This window comes from Anastrepha obliqua, chromosome 5 (assembly GCF_027943255.1).
Source record: "Anastrepha obliqua isolate idAnaObli1 chromosome 5, idAnaObli1_1.0, whole genome shotgun sequence".
Classification (NCBI taxonomy): Eukaryota; Metazoa; Arthropoda; class Insecta; order Diptera; family Tephritidae; genus Anastrepha; species Anastrepha obliqua.
In genome coordinates, this window is record NC_072896.1 from 9,134,154 (window position 1) to 9,151,019 (window position 16,866).

The 16,866-nt window shown below is 36.7% G+C and overlaps 1 protein-coding gene across 5 annotated transcripts; it reads right to left on the minus strand.

Moving 5' to 3' along the window:
* Window positions 1-300: 300 nt before the first annotated feature.
* On the minus strand, window positions 301-16,094 carry LOC129247501 (uncharacterized). Of its 5 annotated transcripts, XM_054886650.1 has the most exons (4): window positions 14,956-16,094; window positions 14,155-14,900; window positions 942-1,028; window positions 752-872 (listed from the first exon to the last, which is right to left on the minus strand). In XM_054886650.1, the coding sequence occupies exons 1-4, from the start codon at window positions 15,983-15,985 to the stop codon at window positions 852-854; spliced, it is 1,884 nt and encodes a 627-aa protein (XP_054742625.1). In that variant the 5' UTR covers window positions 15,986-16,094; the 3' UTR covers window positions 752-851. The 5 variants fall into 5 exon arrangements, with proteins under 5 accessions (XP_054742626.1, XP_054742628.1, XP_054742625.1 ...); XM_054886651.1 differs by lacking the exons at window positions 752-872; window positions 942-1,028 and adding an exon at window positions 301-387; XM_054886653.1 differs by lacking the exons at window positions 752-872; window positions 942-1,028 and adding an exon at window positions 312-362.
* Window positions 16,095-16,866: the final 772 nt, after the last annotated feature.

A 16,866-nucleotide genomic window follows, 5' to 3' on the forward strand; every position in this document is an offset into this window, starting at 1 on the left:
AGTAACAAAATCTGAACCATAATGCTGTGATTGCTACATTTAAGACCAAACTAAGGTATCTTCCTTCCATGTCAGCGTTTTGTTGAGCCATAATTAGCGTGCCCTTTATTATGTTTGGAATATATGTATAAACAGTGTACATCCAGTTTCCCCATACGGAAGTAAAATTTTCAAAAAATTTTCAACAAGATTAATTACACACCAACAAGCTGTTTCACACATTTCTTTGAAAAACATTTAAATTTGAAATATTTACAAAAATTTCACTAGTTTCCTTCCGCGGAGTTCTTTTAACTTTATTAATACACCGTTATTCTATTCGGACTTTACCGCATTAGATTTTCGACCCTCAGATAAAGTAGCTGCAAAATATAAAACAAATAATAGCTGAACTATTTCAATTAGTAAGTCAAGATTATTGATATTTTTTATAATTTAATAAACTGAAATTAACAAGCTGCACAACAACAATAAGTTTTGCAAATACTGTAAATAAATTTCACATTTAGTTATTTCTCTCAAGTCTCAACTTATTTCTTAATTAAATCCATTTTGGAGAATTCTGATTCAAATTTTTTTAATTCCAGTATTTATTGAACTTTTTTAATTAAATTAGGTTTCTAAATACATACAATTGCAACAAAAGTTTTACAAATTCATATTTATTGAAATTTTAAAGCATTTTTTTATAGAATATATTTATTTTATTTTAGAATTTTAGGTTGATAAATATTAATCTTTTTTTTTTAATATAAAATAGCAAACCGAAAATATGTAAAATAGGAAAAATTACGGCAAACCTCATTACACCATACGACTTGACATAAAAACAGTGGAATTGTTGTAGATTTTCAAGGTAATTCAAAGTTAAACTGTATGGAATACAATAAACATTATTTCGTTAATTAAATTTGAAAAGGATTTGCAGTGGAAATGTTTACTTCTTCAAATACTGAAAGCGTTGCCTTAGTGGAATATATAAATGTCATAGCTATAAAAAATAAAAATAGAAAGAAAAGAAGAAAGCGCTGCAAAAAACAAATGATGAATGTAGTGGCAATATGAGAATGGAGAGAGGCAGAATGGAAAGAAAAAGATGCAATTTTGGTGGAATGTAAGCAAGTAAAACGAAAGTATTTTGTAGGCGGTTTGTGATAATTTAATTTGTAAGAGTTAAGTTAATGCTAATTTTTAGGCGAAGATCAATTAAGAGAGGCAAAAACTATTTAGCTCGGGCCTAAAATTAAGTTCGCTAACCTCACGTGAGCCAAAAGAGGATGTGAATTTAATAATTTCGTGAGCGAATGCTGCTGAAAATATTGAAAAAAGGAAGGAAGCTTATGAAGGCATGGCACTACAATGAAATTTCTGAACTGCAATACGATTAAGTTGCAGCGCCGCATGGGAAGCAGAAGCAAATTCTGGTACATATTTTATTACTTCCGAGTGAATTTTTTACTTGGATTGTAAATAGCGACATCTGTAAAATGTTACGAGGATGACTAGGCTTCAAAGGTCGCAACTAAGGGCTCGAATATGGCTGGTAGATGGATGTATTTCACAAAAAAAATCCTTTTCAATTTACTTGGACTATTGAAAAAGAGATTCAAAGCGTACTAGTTCTCAACTGTCGTTCTTAGTACTAGTTTCCAAAACAAAAAAAAAGTTGCAGAGTATTAAATTTACTAGCTTTCAAGCCAATGATATGTAAAATTCACATTAGCAGTAGCGTTATCCAGATCACAGTTACGTTTATCATACAAAAATCATAAAAATTTGAATTTAACACTAGTTTTTGAACTGTGGAACACTTTCTCTGCAAATATCCGGCTCTGGCGGCTAGGCGCTTGAAGTTCCTTAGCGTGCCCTTTGGGGATGACTTGAAGAAATTCTCCAACCTAGATTCCGTTTCTCTCCTCCACTACATCAACGGCAGTGGATGGCTGCAGAAGGTTTTCTCTTCCCAAAAGTTTTCTTCTCACAGGCAGTGGTCCACATTATGGTATCAAAATAGTACGTAAGTGTTACTTGAAGTGTACCTGGGGTACTCCTCCCATCTTACCTACCTACCTACCCCCAGAATCAAAAAATGTTACAGCGCCATAAGATAGGGATTTAAAGCATATTCGTTTCCAAATTTTGATTTTATAACTAGTTTATAGCTAACTAGTCCAAATGGAACTAGTTTCTAACTAACTACTCTAATTAGAACTGGTTTTTAACTAGCCAGTCAGTTTTGTTTTGCTTATCAAACAAATAAAAATTCATTTATTACTGGTTTCAAACTATAGAAAAACGGATTCAAAGCACACTAGTGCTCAATGGTCGCTTGTGGTACTAGTTCCTACTAAGTTCGAAAAAGCGTTGCGCCGTAAAATTCGCCAGTAGCAATTGTGCAAGCCAGCTTTCGTTTGAAAAAGGTTTCAAAGCGTACTAGTTCCCAACTGACGATTTTAGTACTAGTCCCTCACTATCAGAAAGCATTGCAGCGATATAAAATAGTACTAGCTGCGTCCATATCTCGTAAAATTCACAAATATCCATAAGTTCATAGAAGACTTCCGAACAAGTGCTTTATAAGAAAGAAAATTGGCAACGTCGCATGCACAAAAAAAATAAAAAATTGTTAGAAATCAGCGCGAAAAATTGAGCGCTTCTATTGTACTATAATTAAATAAGCCTATAAAACTGCATACCCAGAATTCTTTTAAAATTCCGAATAAAAATAGAAATTTTGATGTACTTTTTTTTTAAATTTGCGGAATTTTTTTTTTTTTTTTGATTTTTCTAGAAAGTTAGGTGCTTTGACGTATAAGGTTCTTGTCATACAATGAACTATCTTTCTATGGAAAACTAAGGAAAAAAACTTAGCGCGAGAACTATGTATTTCGAATATCTTAAACGATAAAAGGAGTTGGTTATATGAGCTCCAATGCAAATATAAACTCGTGTGGGTTAGTAAGAAAACAAGTTCACTAGATCTTCAGGTTAATGAAAAATATTATCTTTTAAACCTTGCGGTGCTTAAAATTGACTTTAGAGCTTTTTCCAGTGGAATCTTCATATAGAATTCTATATAAAGTCTGAATCTGCCAGCAATGATGTGTCGAAAGGAAAATTTACCCGCACTTATACAAATCTAACATATCAGCATCGATGCGCACTATACCACTGCATTTTTTATATCTTTTTGCTCATCAAAGTAAAGAAAATATGAGAGGCATATTCACATTGCTATTGTGGAGAAAATTGTCTTTAAAAAGGTAAAAACAAAATACTGGTAGCTCAATCATTCAGTCCTATAGATTTTCAATGAGTCCATGAGCAAAATTCTTGCTCAAGCTGACAAAGAGGAAAATATATCTGTATATACATCTGTATTTATTTCGCAACATTTCACTCATCATATCCTTTTCATTTTCTTGCTTGCACGAGTAGAATTTCTTCTTTCACTTAGAAAAATTAATATAAATTGAAACTCTCTTTTTGTAACCACATCTGCTGCATTCTACCATCCTTTCTTTTGTCATTTAGCGAATAGCAATCAAAGTAAAATGTAATTCAATTCTATTCAATTGAATGCAAAGTGAATGGCATGGAAAATAAAATTTAAATTATCTGTATATTTTACGTAGATTCAGACGAATGCATTTAAAACTTAAGCTTCAGTAAACGACAGCAGTGAGTGCAAAAAAATATAAAATATAAATAAGTAAAAAATAAAAAAAAGAGTAACCCTTTATACTTGAACGTTTATTGAGGTGGATGCCAATGCCTGTTAAAAGCAACTGGTACTTTGATATGAAAGTATAAAGAATATTTGTTTAAATTTTTAGGAGTGAATATGAAATGAATACTAAATCAGTGATTATACTTACATATGGGGAACAACAAAATATAAGGGGCGCTCATAATAGCTCATACCTCTATGTAGAGTTATTTCATGACAAAAGCTTTGAAGCTACCACTTTCAGGAAAAAGTTCGCGGATCAATCGCCAGGTGACGGTCTAAGCCAACAGATTTCAATTCTTTTTTTCTTTTGCATGTAGGTTATCACATATGCGATTAACATTCCCACCAAAATTGTATCGCCATTGCTTGACATTTGTAAAAGTTTCGCCGTTTTGAATAAATCTATCTCTGCGCGTGATTCTTACAATTTTAAAAACGGATTTGAAATTTCAACAACGAGTTTGTATTCAATTTTGTGTTAAAAATAGATGCAATAGAGCAAAAACCTTAGAAACGTTGGAAAACTGTTTCAGTGACGATACCCTGCCGAAATTGGGATGAGCGCTTTCGAAGAGATCGGGAGCTCATCGAGGATGACAAACGTAGTGGCAGCCCGCGACATCGAAAACTGATGAGAACATGAATAAAGACGAAGGAAAATTTTAATCAATAATCCCAAGTTAACCATCAGAGAGCTGGTAGAGGACTTGAACATTGCTTATGGATCAGTTGAGGAGTTGTAGTTAATGATTTGGGTTTGTGCTGTGTTGCCGCAAAGTTGCTGAATTTCATGCAAAAAAGGGACCGCGTTTATATCGCCAAAGATATGATTTCCAAGGCTGAATCTGACTCAACATCCATCAAACGCATCATTGTTGGAGACGAGGCATGGGTTTATGAGTACGACACGCAATCCAGACTTCAAGAGAGTGAGTGGAGAGCTACGAATGAACCAAGACAAAAAAATCAAAAAAGAAAGCGATGGCCTAGGTTTTTATGGATTACAACAGTATTGTTCACCACGAATTTTTGCCAGAAGGTCCGACAGTTAATAAGGACTTCTATTTGGGCATTATGAAACGTTTTGAGATGTTTACATGAAGCAATTCGCCAAAAAAGAGAGTAAAAAACATAGGAAAACAACTCGTGGATTTTGCACCACGAAAAGGCACCGTTTCACAGTGCCATCATTATCCGTGAATTCGTGACCAAAAAGGAAACAAATACCATCCGGCAGCCGTCGAAGTCACCTAATTATTATTATTATTTTTATTTTTATTATTATTATTAGGCTACTGCCCACTACGACCAAAAGAGACCTATTGTGCAAAGGCTACTGAAGTACTCTGTATTTTAAGTTAGGCACTCACCTGATATGACGCCCTGCGAATACCACTACGGGGAACGCGTTTTAATAGCCGAAAGAAATTAATGCAAAAATGGAAGACGACGCTGACGGCTATACAGAAAATAGACTTCCAGAAATGGTTTGAGGGCTGGATGATACCCTGGCATAAATGCGTTGCTGTTGATGAGGAGCAGTTTGAAGGTGGTAATATGACCTTTGAGGAATAAACGTGTATTTTAAATTTTGTAAATATATTTCGGGAAGCCTTTTGTCCAGGTGGTTTGTTATAAATTCTTATACAACCATTTTAAGTACTTTTTTCTATTTTCTCTGAATGTGATAAGAAGAGACCACAAGTATTGAAGCTAGAAGGTTAATATATCCTTTCATTATAACATAGAAAATTCCTCAATATATTTCCTACCTCAAATGCAAATATCTTTTGATTATTTGTGCGCTTTCAACATAAAAAAAAGTAAATTTTGAGTCTCGCTAAAAAAAAGGAAATGTAAACTTCGTATGACACCTATTACCCCATCTTGTCTATCTCAAGCTAAGTCCTTACGTTCATACAGAAAGCAAATTTGTATCAAAAACACCAAAAACTGCATCAATTTATTAACATTTAAGCTGGCGTTTTTTTGTTGTGGTTCATCTTACTCACTGATTTAGTATTTTATATTGCATACTTTCACGCGCTTTATCGCGTCAAATAAATTCTAGGCTTTGGTTTACCGGCAGCAGCTTTTGTAAACCTACTCCCATTAAATAAATATTTTCAATAGTAACTTGCTTGGCGCTAAATTTATTTACCTTGACACGCTGACTTATCAGCGCTTAATACCTGGCTATGCACACCTGTGTGTATGCAACGTTTCATTGTGCGATTTTTCTACCTATTGGTATTAGGGGAAAAATTATTGGCCTTTTGCCTGTGATTAAATGAAAATTAATAGTCTATTGTTGGGAGTAAAAATTTGTACGTGATTGTTCGATTTAGCCTGGAATAGGTGGGAACAAATTAATTGCTAAAAATCTATGAAGTAAATTTGACGATTTCTCAAAATATCGAAGCAGGGCATACAAAGCGTGCAGAAAGGAAGAAGGCATCCACGTCTCTTTCTGTCAAGGACTGCCTTCCACAAACCGCGACTGGCAAAACAAACAAAATTGTTGGGGCATCAAAAAAGCTAAAACTTTAGGAATAAGGAACACTCCGCAGCGCAATCAAACTGTAAAATTTAAATCCGGAGGAGCGTAGATGAAGCACACGTGATTCGGAGGAAAGTTGCTACAGAAGATGCAGACCATAACTGCCTACAACATTGGTGATTTAATGTATTGCAAAACTTGTAATAAAGTGTATTTATGTAGAGAAAAATTTTAGTTCCGATATTTTAGTATTCTTTACCCCACACTTTATTCCCGTTTCTCTTGGATGTATTGTATTTATGTAAGTGCACAGAGTGCTTCAAAGAATCCTTCAACCATACACATCACACACTGAATACTTAAAGCGAACTCAATTGCAATAATGAATATAAATAGAGCAAGAAACAAAACAAAAAAAGAGTGAAGGAGAAGGAAGAAAAACGTGTAGCACAAAATTACAAAAACCATATAAAATAAAAGTTATTTTCAGTATGTGAAATCAATTACATTATACACCCAACACTATATGCAATACGCTGTGGAGCAGCCAAGGTAAGGGCAAACAATGGAAAGCAAACATTTTAGCAAAATAAAATGCGTATATTTTTCAATTTGTGGATATGCATTTATAGGGCAGAATATTTAGATAATGCAAGTTTGAATAAAACTGAGCATTTGAATAAAAATTTAGCATGCATTTAGAAGTGAATTAGAAAATTGCCAACTAATGCAAACGGAAATACAGTTACTTGCTTGCATTTCAGTATTTGAACCTAAGAAAAATAGAACTAAAGCAGAAAGTGTGGGTCAACAGGGGGGACTGCTGTGGCAATGAGTAAAAGAAATGAAATAGAATTCTAAATGCAATTGTCGCACACAAATTCGTGTGTGTATGTAGGTAAGCAAACATGCGTACACATCGTCCATTTCTATTACATTTAAAGCAAGAAAGTTGGCGCTGTGCGTTGGGGCGTATGATGAACAAAAATGAATGTAAATGCATTTCAATTTGGGAGCTGCCTTTGAATTTATAAAATAGAAATGTGACGCAAATAAGCGAAGAAATACAAGAGTAACCAAAAATTGGGTAACAAGAAGAAGATGTAATCAATATTTTTAGGGAAACCTACAGATCCCCAGCAACTTTTGTTAAATTGGAGTACGAAACTTTAGTTTTGAATAACCTGTTTTGTCTTTAAGGCGCCTTTCTAGTGATGAATTTCGAAAAAATCGATTTTTTTCACATTACGACAGTTTATACTTTCAAAAATATACTTAAAAATTTGTATACTGAAATTTGCTGTAGTTTAAACGTTACAGTCCTTTAAAACGAGACCAGTTTGGAGTACGACGCCCAGGTATAAGCGCGTTAACCGTGTTTTTCTCGAAACTATTTTTTCCGAGTTGGCGCTGGTAATTTCTCAAAAAGTACTGAACCGATTGATTTGAATTTTTAATATGTTATTGAGTAGACTTGTGGCTTTCGCCGGTAGCAGAATTATCATTTTATTATCAATGCCTCTATCTTTTTTAAGAGCGAGAACGTGAAAAAATCATTTTTTTTTTGTTTTTCCAATAAACAGATAAAATTATCTAGAAAAAAATTTTTGATTTGTTAATCTGCTACCCACTATAACGACATATCTCCTGATGATTAATCGACCAAATTAAATTTATTCAGACGTATCTGAGCTGCCAAATCAGTTGCCATGTGTTACGTCAGGGCAAGCAATTTTTTTATTATTGTCATTGAAAAAAAAAATTTTTTTTTTTGTAAATAAAAAATTGATCTAATGAATAAAAACGATTTTTAATTGATACCGATTGTTTTTTTTTTCAATTTTCAACGCCTTCTCTAGACCAGAAAGGTACCTTAAATGATTTCTATAATTTGCAAGTGAAGCGGAATAAATTTTTTGCCATATTTATATTTTATATATATTTGCAATATTTGCAATATTTGCACAGGGATTCGGCTCACATACGCACCCAGGAAATATGAAGTAATCCATGTTTTCAAGTCTGTCAAAAAAGGCCCCACATAAAATGCACACAAAATGAATATTCCAGTGAAAATTGATGAAACACTGAGTAATAGAGCTTTTGCAACGCAGAACAGTAAAATTCCCGACAAAAATGAAAGTAAAAGAGCGAGCTTATGAGACACTAGAGTTTTTTGATGAAAATCTTGCTCTTCTAAGTGCACCTTTTGAACAGTGAACAGTTGGTAATCGGCAGGCAACATGTCAAGCCACTGCAGGAGGTGGCTTAAAAAGTCCCAACCCAGCGAGTTTAAAACCTTCTTTGTGCTGTTGGCGTTGTGAACTTTGGCAGTATCGTGTAACATGCGGACTCTCTTTGCCCGCATGCTCTTTATAGTATCCTGAATTGCTTCTTTTTTATTTTAATCAACCTTGTTTTGGGGTCACAAGACCAACTGTTGGTTCTGGCACTGAGCCAGATCATCTTATCATATCATCGTCGGTTCCTGTTTCTTTTATTGGAGCATAGGACCTCGATCTGAGCCAGATATTTGTTTAAAATTGTGGCTTTATAGTTGGCTACAAACATTTTTTTAATTTTTTCCATTTGTGGAACAACATCAAGACGCACGCCACAAATAGGAGGAGGAGCTCGGCCAAACACCCTAAAAGGGTATACGCGCCAATTATATATATATATACCAACATTTTTTTGAGCTAAAATTGTTGTATTGAACTTTATTGCGGAAAACGGAAAGGTGTGACGCCACTGTTGAGACTCTCCTTCTGTTTGGGGTATACAGCGAGCAACTCTAGCTGCATCTGCAGTAACGATGGAGAGCAGAAAATCTTTTCCTTGGAGTTCAACTTGTGCATTCCAACTTTTCTGCCATTTTTAGACTCATCTCACAGGAAATTTCTATTATCTGAAAGCTACAGGTAATGTTTCGGGCCGGAAAGATCAAGAGGCTTCGCGAAAATATCGCAAGAAATTTATTCAAAGTCAAACGTCGGCCGTTTAGAATCACATTTTCTTCTCTTTTCTTCCGTAAATATGTCAGCGACAATTGAAAGCCTTTCGTGTTAATCGCAATTAAAAATTTGTTACCAATAAAAAATTTTGTTAACCAATAACAAAGCCGATTTCACATTTGACGGAAGATGTCATCGAAATTTTTCGCAAAATATGCTTTTGGGTTGAGACTTTTCATTACACTAACCCTAAATTAGTCTCGTTTGAAGGAAAGCAGTGAGGCTGCATGGTAGTGTTGCCAATTTGTCGCAAAAATATGCCCGACGACCGTGAGAGTCTTCCCTACTTCATCATCATTTCCTTTACCTCCCATTGGAGCATAGAGCCTCATGGTTTCTGTTATAGATAAACTCGTGTTAATGCTACATGAATTTTGCAACTCCAAATCCGATGTGAAGGCTGTCAAAGCAGAGAGAGATTTCTCGATACACGATTACGGTTTAGAGACTTTCCAGTTCTGACGTTTTGATCCATGTTCAAAATAACACTTATCCTATAGATTTTCCACGATTATTATAAGCACAAAACGGAAGCTTAGTCCTTATCGTCCTTTAATCACTAATCACATATTGGTAGTACACTTCCCGGAAGTATGTGGCCGTTGGCTCAATAGAAGCTCCGCCACTACTATGCCGACAACTTGAGCCTACCAACTTATGTAGGGACTAAAAATACATGAAAACACAGATTATTCCTAAAGTATATTAAAGCAGCACATTTTTTGAAAAACGTTCATTTTGTTTTCGACATTTTATTAGTAATAGGAAATAATTCATAAATTTAATTAATGCAGTGCCTTAGTAAATATTTCAGAGCTTCATAGCAAATAAACAGTACTCGAATTGGTTGAGTCGTTTTTGATTTGCTGCAGTTTGAAAATAAATTTTATGAAATTTTGCCATATTTTGGCTTATAGACACGCCCCTTTTTTAAGTCTATGCAATTTATGTATATAAGAACCTTCCAGGAGCGGTTAGTTTCAGTTTACGAAAAACCCTGTGCAAATCGCGGCATGCTGTGCCTAGTTATTAGCTTACATACATAAGAGGTATTCAATTTTTTGAGACTTTTAAAATACGTTTACATTTTTGCAAAAGTCACTAAACCTAAGGCTACATAGCTACATAGGGCTTATAAAATATATATTTCATAATGTTCTTTATCTGATTTCATTTCAGTATTGTTGACTACTCTTCCCAACTTCACTCCAGTTATTTTAGTTAGGCTTGTATGAGTACTTAACAACTAACAATGAAATTCCTACTTTGCAACAACAAAGGAGCACTGCGAATTGTAGTTTCTAAAATTCAGCATTCCAGCTCAAAATTTCGTAACACTTCTTTATAAGCCTGCAAAATCGCCAGTGAAGCATATTGTAGTTGTTGTTTGTGCTCTTGCAACCAATTTACAGCTACAGCTCTAAGTACTTTTCTACCTGTCCATGCACGTGCATGTGTGTACTAACAAGCACTTTAGGTTGCTGCAAAGTGAACGTGCCACAACTAAAAACGAAAAGTTCTCTGAGTGGCACGCTTGTTGCCTTTGTGTTTTGTGTGTTGAGCTGAGTACTTCAGTTGGTGAAAAATCTGAAAATTATTCGCACTTGGAACTCTGTTACCAGCTCATTTCGACTAACTTTTATTTGTGTGTGTGTGTTGGTTTTTTGGGCTATCTCTACATCCATGAGCAGCGTAATGATGCAACAGGATATAGTACTTCAGTATAATTGGTTGTGTTCATTGTCACTTTGTGTGCATTGTCCAGGAATTGTGTCTGAAGTGTTTTCCGAGTGAACAAAAACGAAAAGTGAAAAAAAAGTAATTTTGATTGAAAAACGAAACATTGGTCGTCAGTTAAGTTGGTCACATTGAGAGCCATATTGACATTTACAAAGAGTATGGGACCATTGTGATAGGAATAGAAGTAAAAACAAAAAAAGAACAGCAACGATAACTATTAGTAAGAATATTACGCAGTCGATTAGTTCGCACTGCTCAAGTATCCTCAAGAGAGTATTAAAGAAGCAGATCAAATGGGTGGGAGATGTGCCGAGCAGTAATTGTACCTCGTCTTCCCCGAAACTAAATCCCTAAGAAGTTCGGTGGTGATGTGAACCTGCATCGGAAGGTGCTGCTTTACGGTCAATGGTTATTGCAGAAAGCTGCTGCTTTGTTGGATTGACAAGTGCCTCCGTATATGCGCCGGCTACTTCTTGGGCACAATTTTATTAGCTAAGTTGAAGTTCAGCTATCACAGAAAAGGTTCTACTCCAATAAATTATTTGCCAAAGACATCTTGCTTATGCAGCTGATCTGCTCTACACATCTCGGGAATATCACTGCTTCCTAACATTCATTCTTTCGCCGTGTCTATATGGCTGTCAGCTCAGAATGAAAAAAGGCGAATTCATTATTTGTTTTCTAGTTTCTCAATACTTTGATTTGACAATCAAACGTACAGAACAGTGTTGTTGGTCTAGTGCTACCACCTTTACTGAATGCGCCTTGGCTCTAACAGATATCGCGCGAGTTATTATCGATGACGTCTTTGATGTCGACTCTATCCGACTGAAGTACATTAAAGTGTTTGAAAGGTCTAAATTAATGGCTTATAAAAGGTTCTTAGCAAACGACACGACATCCATTTCATTCACTTAGGTAGCTGCTGCTCTTCACAGCAATTCTAACAGCAGATGGTGTTCATGGAAGATGCATTCGACGGCGACACAAGCTCACAGTGTTCCATTTCTTGAAATTTCCGAAGGTGAGCAGTCACTAATAGCTCTTAAAAGACTTTCCCTTATCATTCTCGTGTAAGCCATCAAGGAGCTAACACCATAGACTTACTCTTGCCTACCACAATGAATTTTTATCCCATTAACGGCGAACTCCACTTGAAAAATTCTGCAGAGATCTAGAGGCATAACTTTAAAACACATCCATCGAACCTGGAACCAAATTAGTTATGCTCCTAGTCAAGTTCTTTAACGTAAATGAGGTCTGATCTACAGCACTAGACCAAATATAGACCAAGGGTCGAGTAGTTTCGCTTACTTACACTAGACTCGGAATAGAGTTCATCACAGAGGGCACTTGAGTGATTTTATTTGGGAGCTTCACTTGACGAAAAGTGCATAACACATTGTTGTTGTTGTTGAAGTGGTTAAGTATTTCTATTGAAATAATCTTAACAAGGGACTAGCGCGTTTTACATTTTGATGCGAGTAACAAAATTCGAGGCTGATAAGGCGACAAGACTAGATCTTGTGTGAGTGGAACCAGATATTTCATGTCTATATTATGTGGGCATCATAGTTCCGAGTTCAAACAGGTCGCGTTTACGGGGTTCGGCCTCAATATGTAACGGAACGAAACTATGCGAGTAATAACTTTCTTACAGAACCTCGAAAGTTTTTAGTGGAATAAATGAAGAATGTAAATGAAATTTTGGAGCAAAAAGAATTCAGCTCTTGACTTATAAACTCTTTTTGTTCCGAGGGGCTGAAGGTAGGTTGATTTGATTTGGGTGAGCTATGTACAAATTTCAAGAAGAGAAGAGCCAAAGGCTTCGAAATTGCCCCAGCGCCATCTACATGACAAATCTATCAGCTGCACTGTTTGCTTCCTTAAATGAGTAAAGTAAAAAAGTAAAAGTTAAAAAAAGTTCAAGATCCGCGCATGTCTGCAGGAATTGACATTGAGAGGTCAGACAGTCAGACTCAAACAGTTAAAGAAGATGTGAAACACAATAGTAGGGACTTATCGGAATTCAAAATAAAAGAAGTACAAACCCGATGAAGTAGTTGTAGTACAATGAATTAGTGCTAAACTCTAAATTAGGCAGACAGTTCACCATACTTGGAGCCACTGGATGAAGGGATAGTAAAATCAGAGTAATTATACCAAAAATTAACTCGGACTCGTCTCAGTACTTCAGCTCTTTGGTGAGCGCGTACTAGTTCGGTAGTTCGATGAACTGCCAGAAATGTCAGAAGAATGGTTCCTTGAAAGTTTGAGGCTTCCTCGCAATACAAGGAGGAAATTCAGAAGCAGGCTAGAAAATCTTAAGTGCATTTTTCGTATAGATGAGGAAATTCCACCTGAGGAAAATTTGTTATCCGAACTCGGACAACATTAAAGATCTTTGGTAGATACCCAAAAGAGAAACCTTGTATATCAGCTACGCCAAAGATATCCAAATAACTCTAAAATTAATTAAAAGTACTCAAGGGGTAATATTTTTTTTTCACAATAGATTTATTTAGAACTTTCTAAGGCATCATCCTTTTATAATTCAACTAAGCTGAAGGCTATCGGTATTTTGTTAGAAGCCTTTGTATGTGCATGTGTGTAAGCGTATGTGCGTAAATTTGTGGACTTAATGAACAAAATGAGTGATAATAAAACAATTTAGATAGAAAAATTCAAATCTTACAAATGAAATGTACATACATGGAAGTTTACATTACATACATATTTACATGCCAACAAATACACAAACGCTTATCCAAAAACACACACATACACATACATACAAAGCACGTACACTGTTCGAACTCGAATAAGAAAATGTTTACATATAATCCACACCCAGCATTCGAAAGCTCAGCAGTGAGCTTTCACATCACAAGCGCACGCATGGCTAAAGCTTTCATACCGCCGAAAGCTCTCCTCTCTCTCTTACGCACACGAATTTTTATGCTATCACCTCACACACCATACAAAGAGATATCATTTTGAATATTCTGCAACGTTTTTGAATGGCTTGCGATGTTTGGCGGTGCTGCTGGCACTTGAAGTAGATGTGGATTTATGCTCAAAGTACGATAGAAAAAAGCCGTTAAGAATGAAGCGCTCACAACAAATGCAATAAAGAAACCCAAACAGAAAAGACAATCCTTATTAACCTGTAGGCAAAGGCAGACAGCAGCACAGAAATCGGTGATGACATTCCAGAGACGTGAACATAAGGGCGGACGACGCAGTAAACTGGACGAGGGCGAGGAGTTGGCTTCGATGTGTATGGTGTGGTAGGTGCGCTCACAAGGCGTGTCCGTGCACGTTGTGTTGCCTGTGACACCAGTGACAAGTGAGGTGATATGAGGCGCATTGGAATCCTGCGTTAAATCGATAATAGTTGGTGGTTCACGTATCTTCACCAATGACGACTGATCGGATGTGCCAAGAATTTTATTCTTCGGTTGAATGATAGTAATGCCACTGGTTTCGGTGTGATCAGTGAACGAATTGGTGCCCACATATAAAGACGAGCTGGTAGGTGCATCCGTTGTGGAGTCGATTATGAGCGCATTGACAATGTCCTCATCCCGTTGTGCGTAATCTTTGGTCACTGTGTGTAAATTACTGAAGGACGTGCTAACTGAGGGTGTCATTTTCAAAGCAAAGAAATCAGATGAGGTCTGACAGCCAATGGTAGTTAGGCTATGCACTTCATGTGGACGCATTGCGAAAGTACGCGGCTTAGCACTGTACGATACCGTCAGCGGCTCTTCATCGAGCAACTCTAAGCCACTGATTGTGGTGGCTATGTCACGACACATTGGATCTAAAGCAGCTTCCGCCCGTTGCGATTGCGCGCTGCTTCTGGACGTATTGTGAGGCTCGTTCTTTAGACTCTTTGTCGCCGCTGCGGCTGAAAGTTTCAAAGCATTTCAGTTTATTAGTCGCACATTTTACTTGTCGCTTACCTTTTGCTGCCGGTAATGTGGACTCATTCCATCGATCGCCATGCAACTCCAAGTTAAATTCATTGTGCATACTATTGCCGGAAGCAGCATCTGCATGCTCACTCACATTCGGCTCAGTGTTGGGCAAGCGCTTGAAGCTCAGCGGCCTGCGCAATGGAGGCGATGTCTTCTTAGTATTTTTCCCTGACGATTGTATGGTGGGCATTTCGAGACTCTCTAGATTTTTGGTGAAACTATCGAACATTTCCATGATCTGCTTAAAACGCTCGGCGATCTCTTTGTTTTCACGCTCCACCTGTTGAAAATTCGGTGCTTCATTAAGTTGTACAGGAGTGGAAGCCAAATTTTCTGCCACAATACGTTCCACTTCATCGTGCGCCATGCGCTCGATTTCGCCAAATGAACCGGGTTCTTCGCTGAGTTTGCTGGTATAGCTTATATCCGATGCATCTTTAACAGACTCCAATGTTAGCGATTCCCAAGGGAGCTCTATGATTTGTGCCGCCCTAGGCTGTGGCGACGCCATGTGACGTGGTGATATGTCCACAAGGCTCTCGCCATTTTCCATCAGGCTTTCGATCTGTTTCACATACTCTTTGACATTCTCCACCACTTGGCTGGTGGATGGTGTCGGTATGTCAACGTCTTCCATGACCTTCTCGAAGCTGACATGTTTAAGCAAACCTGCTGCGTTCGCAACGCTTCCCTGCGACTCGGTGGTGGTGGCTGTTGTGTGTGTGCCCTCAAGCGTCAACAAAGCCATTGGAAATGGCTTGAACACTTTATCGCTGTATGCTGCAAGCAAACTGACACCCTCTTCGGGTGTTGTATCCTCTTCATTTTCAGCTTCCCCTTCATCATTGAGTTCTTTGGTGATCGTATTGAGCAATGCATCTGAACAATTCTTCGCAAGGGATGTTCCGATAGTGATCGAATCTGGCGGCCTATTAACTGATTCTGCGTCCTCGTCATCATCCTTTGTTCCATCCTGGGTTTCTGCTGCCTGCTGATTATCTGCATTAATATCCATATTTTATATCAATCAAAAAATTTTCGACAAACTCCAAATTTTCTTTTATGTAAATCCAATTTTATTTATTTATTTTATTTTTTATTTTTTGACGCTTTGTAGTATTTCAAACTTTATTTTTCAAACTTATTTTTGTCACACATTTTTCTTTGTCAGTCGATGAGTCAGTGGAATGCTTAACTATGGTTTAATAAATAAATGAGGGCCTGCTTGTTAGAGGCATCACCATCTATCAGACTAGTGATGAAAATAGATTTTAATGATTCTTAAGCCTCTAATTTTACACGATTTGCGCCTAATTAAGAATCTTTTAATCAGACAGGCGAAAGTAACCTTCAGCAAAAAGCGAAGTGCAGAGTATTTGGTTGGGGATATCAGGCATTTACACTCAAACTGCATGGAGCGCGGGATCCTTAAGATTGTAGTAGTTGATTTTCCCTATCTCAAACCAAGTTTAACTAACCCGCGTCAGGTCACTTCAGGCAATTCTCTAAGTATGCCTTCCACTAGAAAGAGAACTGCCTTTTCGAACCAAATTTGATTAGTCAAGTTGGCCGTTATAAGCGGAGTAGATTAACTGCTCTTAACAGTTGCAGTATTTTACACCACAGAACGACTCGCGTATTAGTGGAATAGAATCCACGATTTTTAAAATTATTAATACGAAAGATAAAAATAACACTCACGCGCAGCCAATGACTCAAGAAAATGGAGGCAGTTAGGTTTTTAAGCAGATAAAACCTAGAAACAATCAAGAAAACCTATCTTTGAACTCGGAGTTCGTAGCGGATCAAACACACAACATTTTTTTTTTTTTCTGATCTAATAATATAAAATTGTGACTCCAGCCCTGCATTTTTATAACAATGAAAATCGCGATT

Bases quoted from the DNA above. Each gene is read 5' to 3' on its own strand.
- LOC129247501 (XM_054886649.1), bottom strand. From the start codon at position 15,985: ATGGATATTAATGCAGATAATCAGCAGGCAGCAGAAACCCAGGATGGA. The intron at 14,901-14,955 runs GTAAGCGACAAG...TGAAACTTTCAG, and splicing joins CACATTACCGGCAGCAAAAG to CCGCAGCGGCGACAAAGAGT.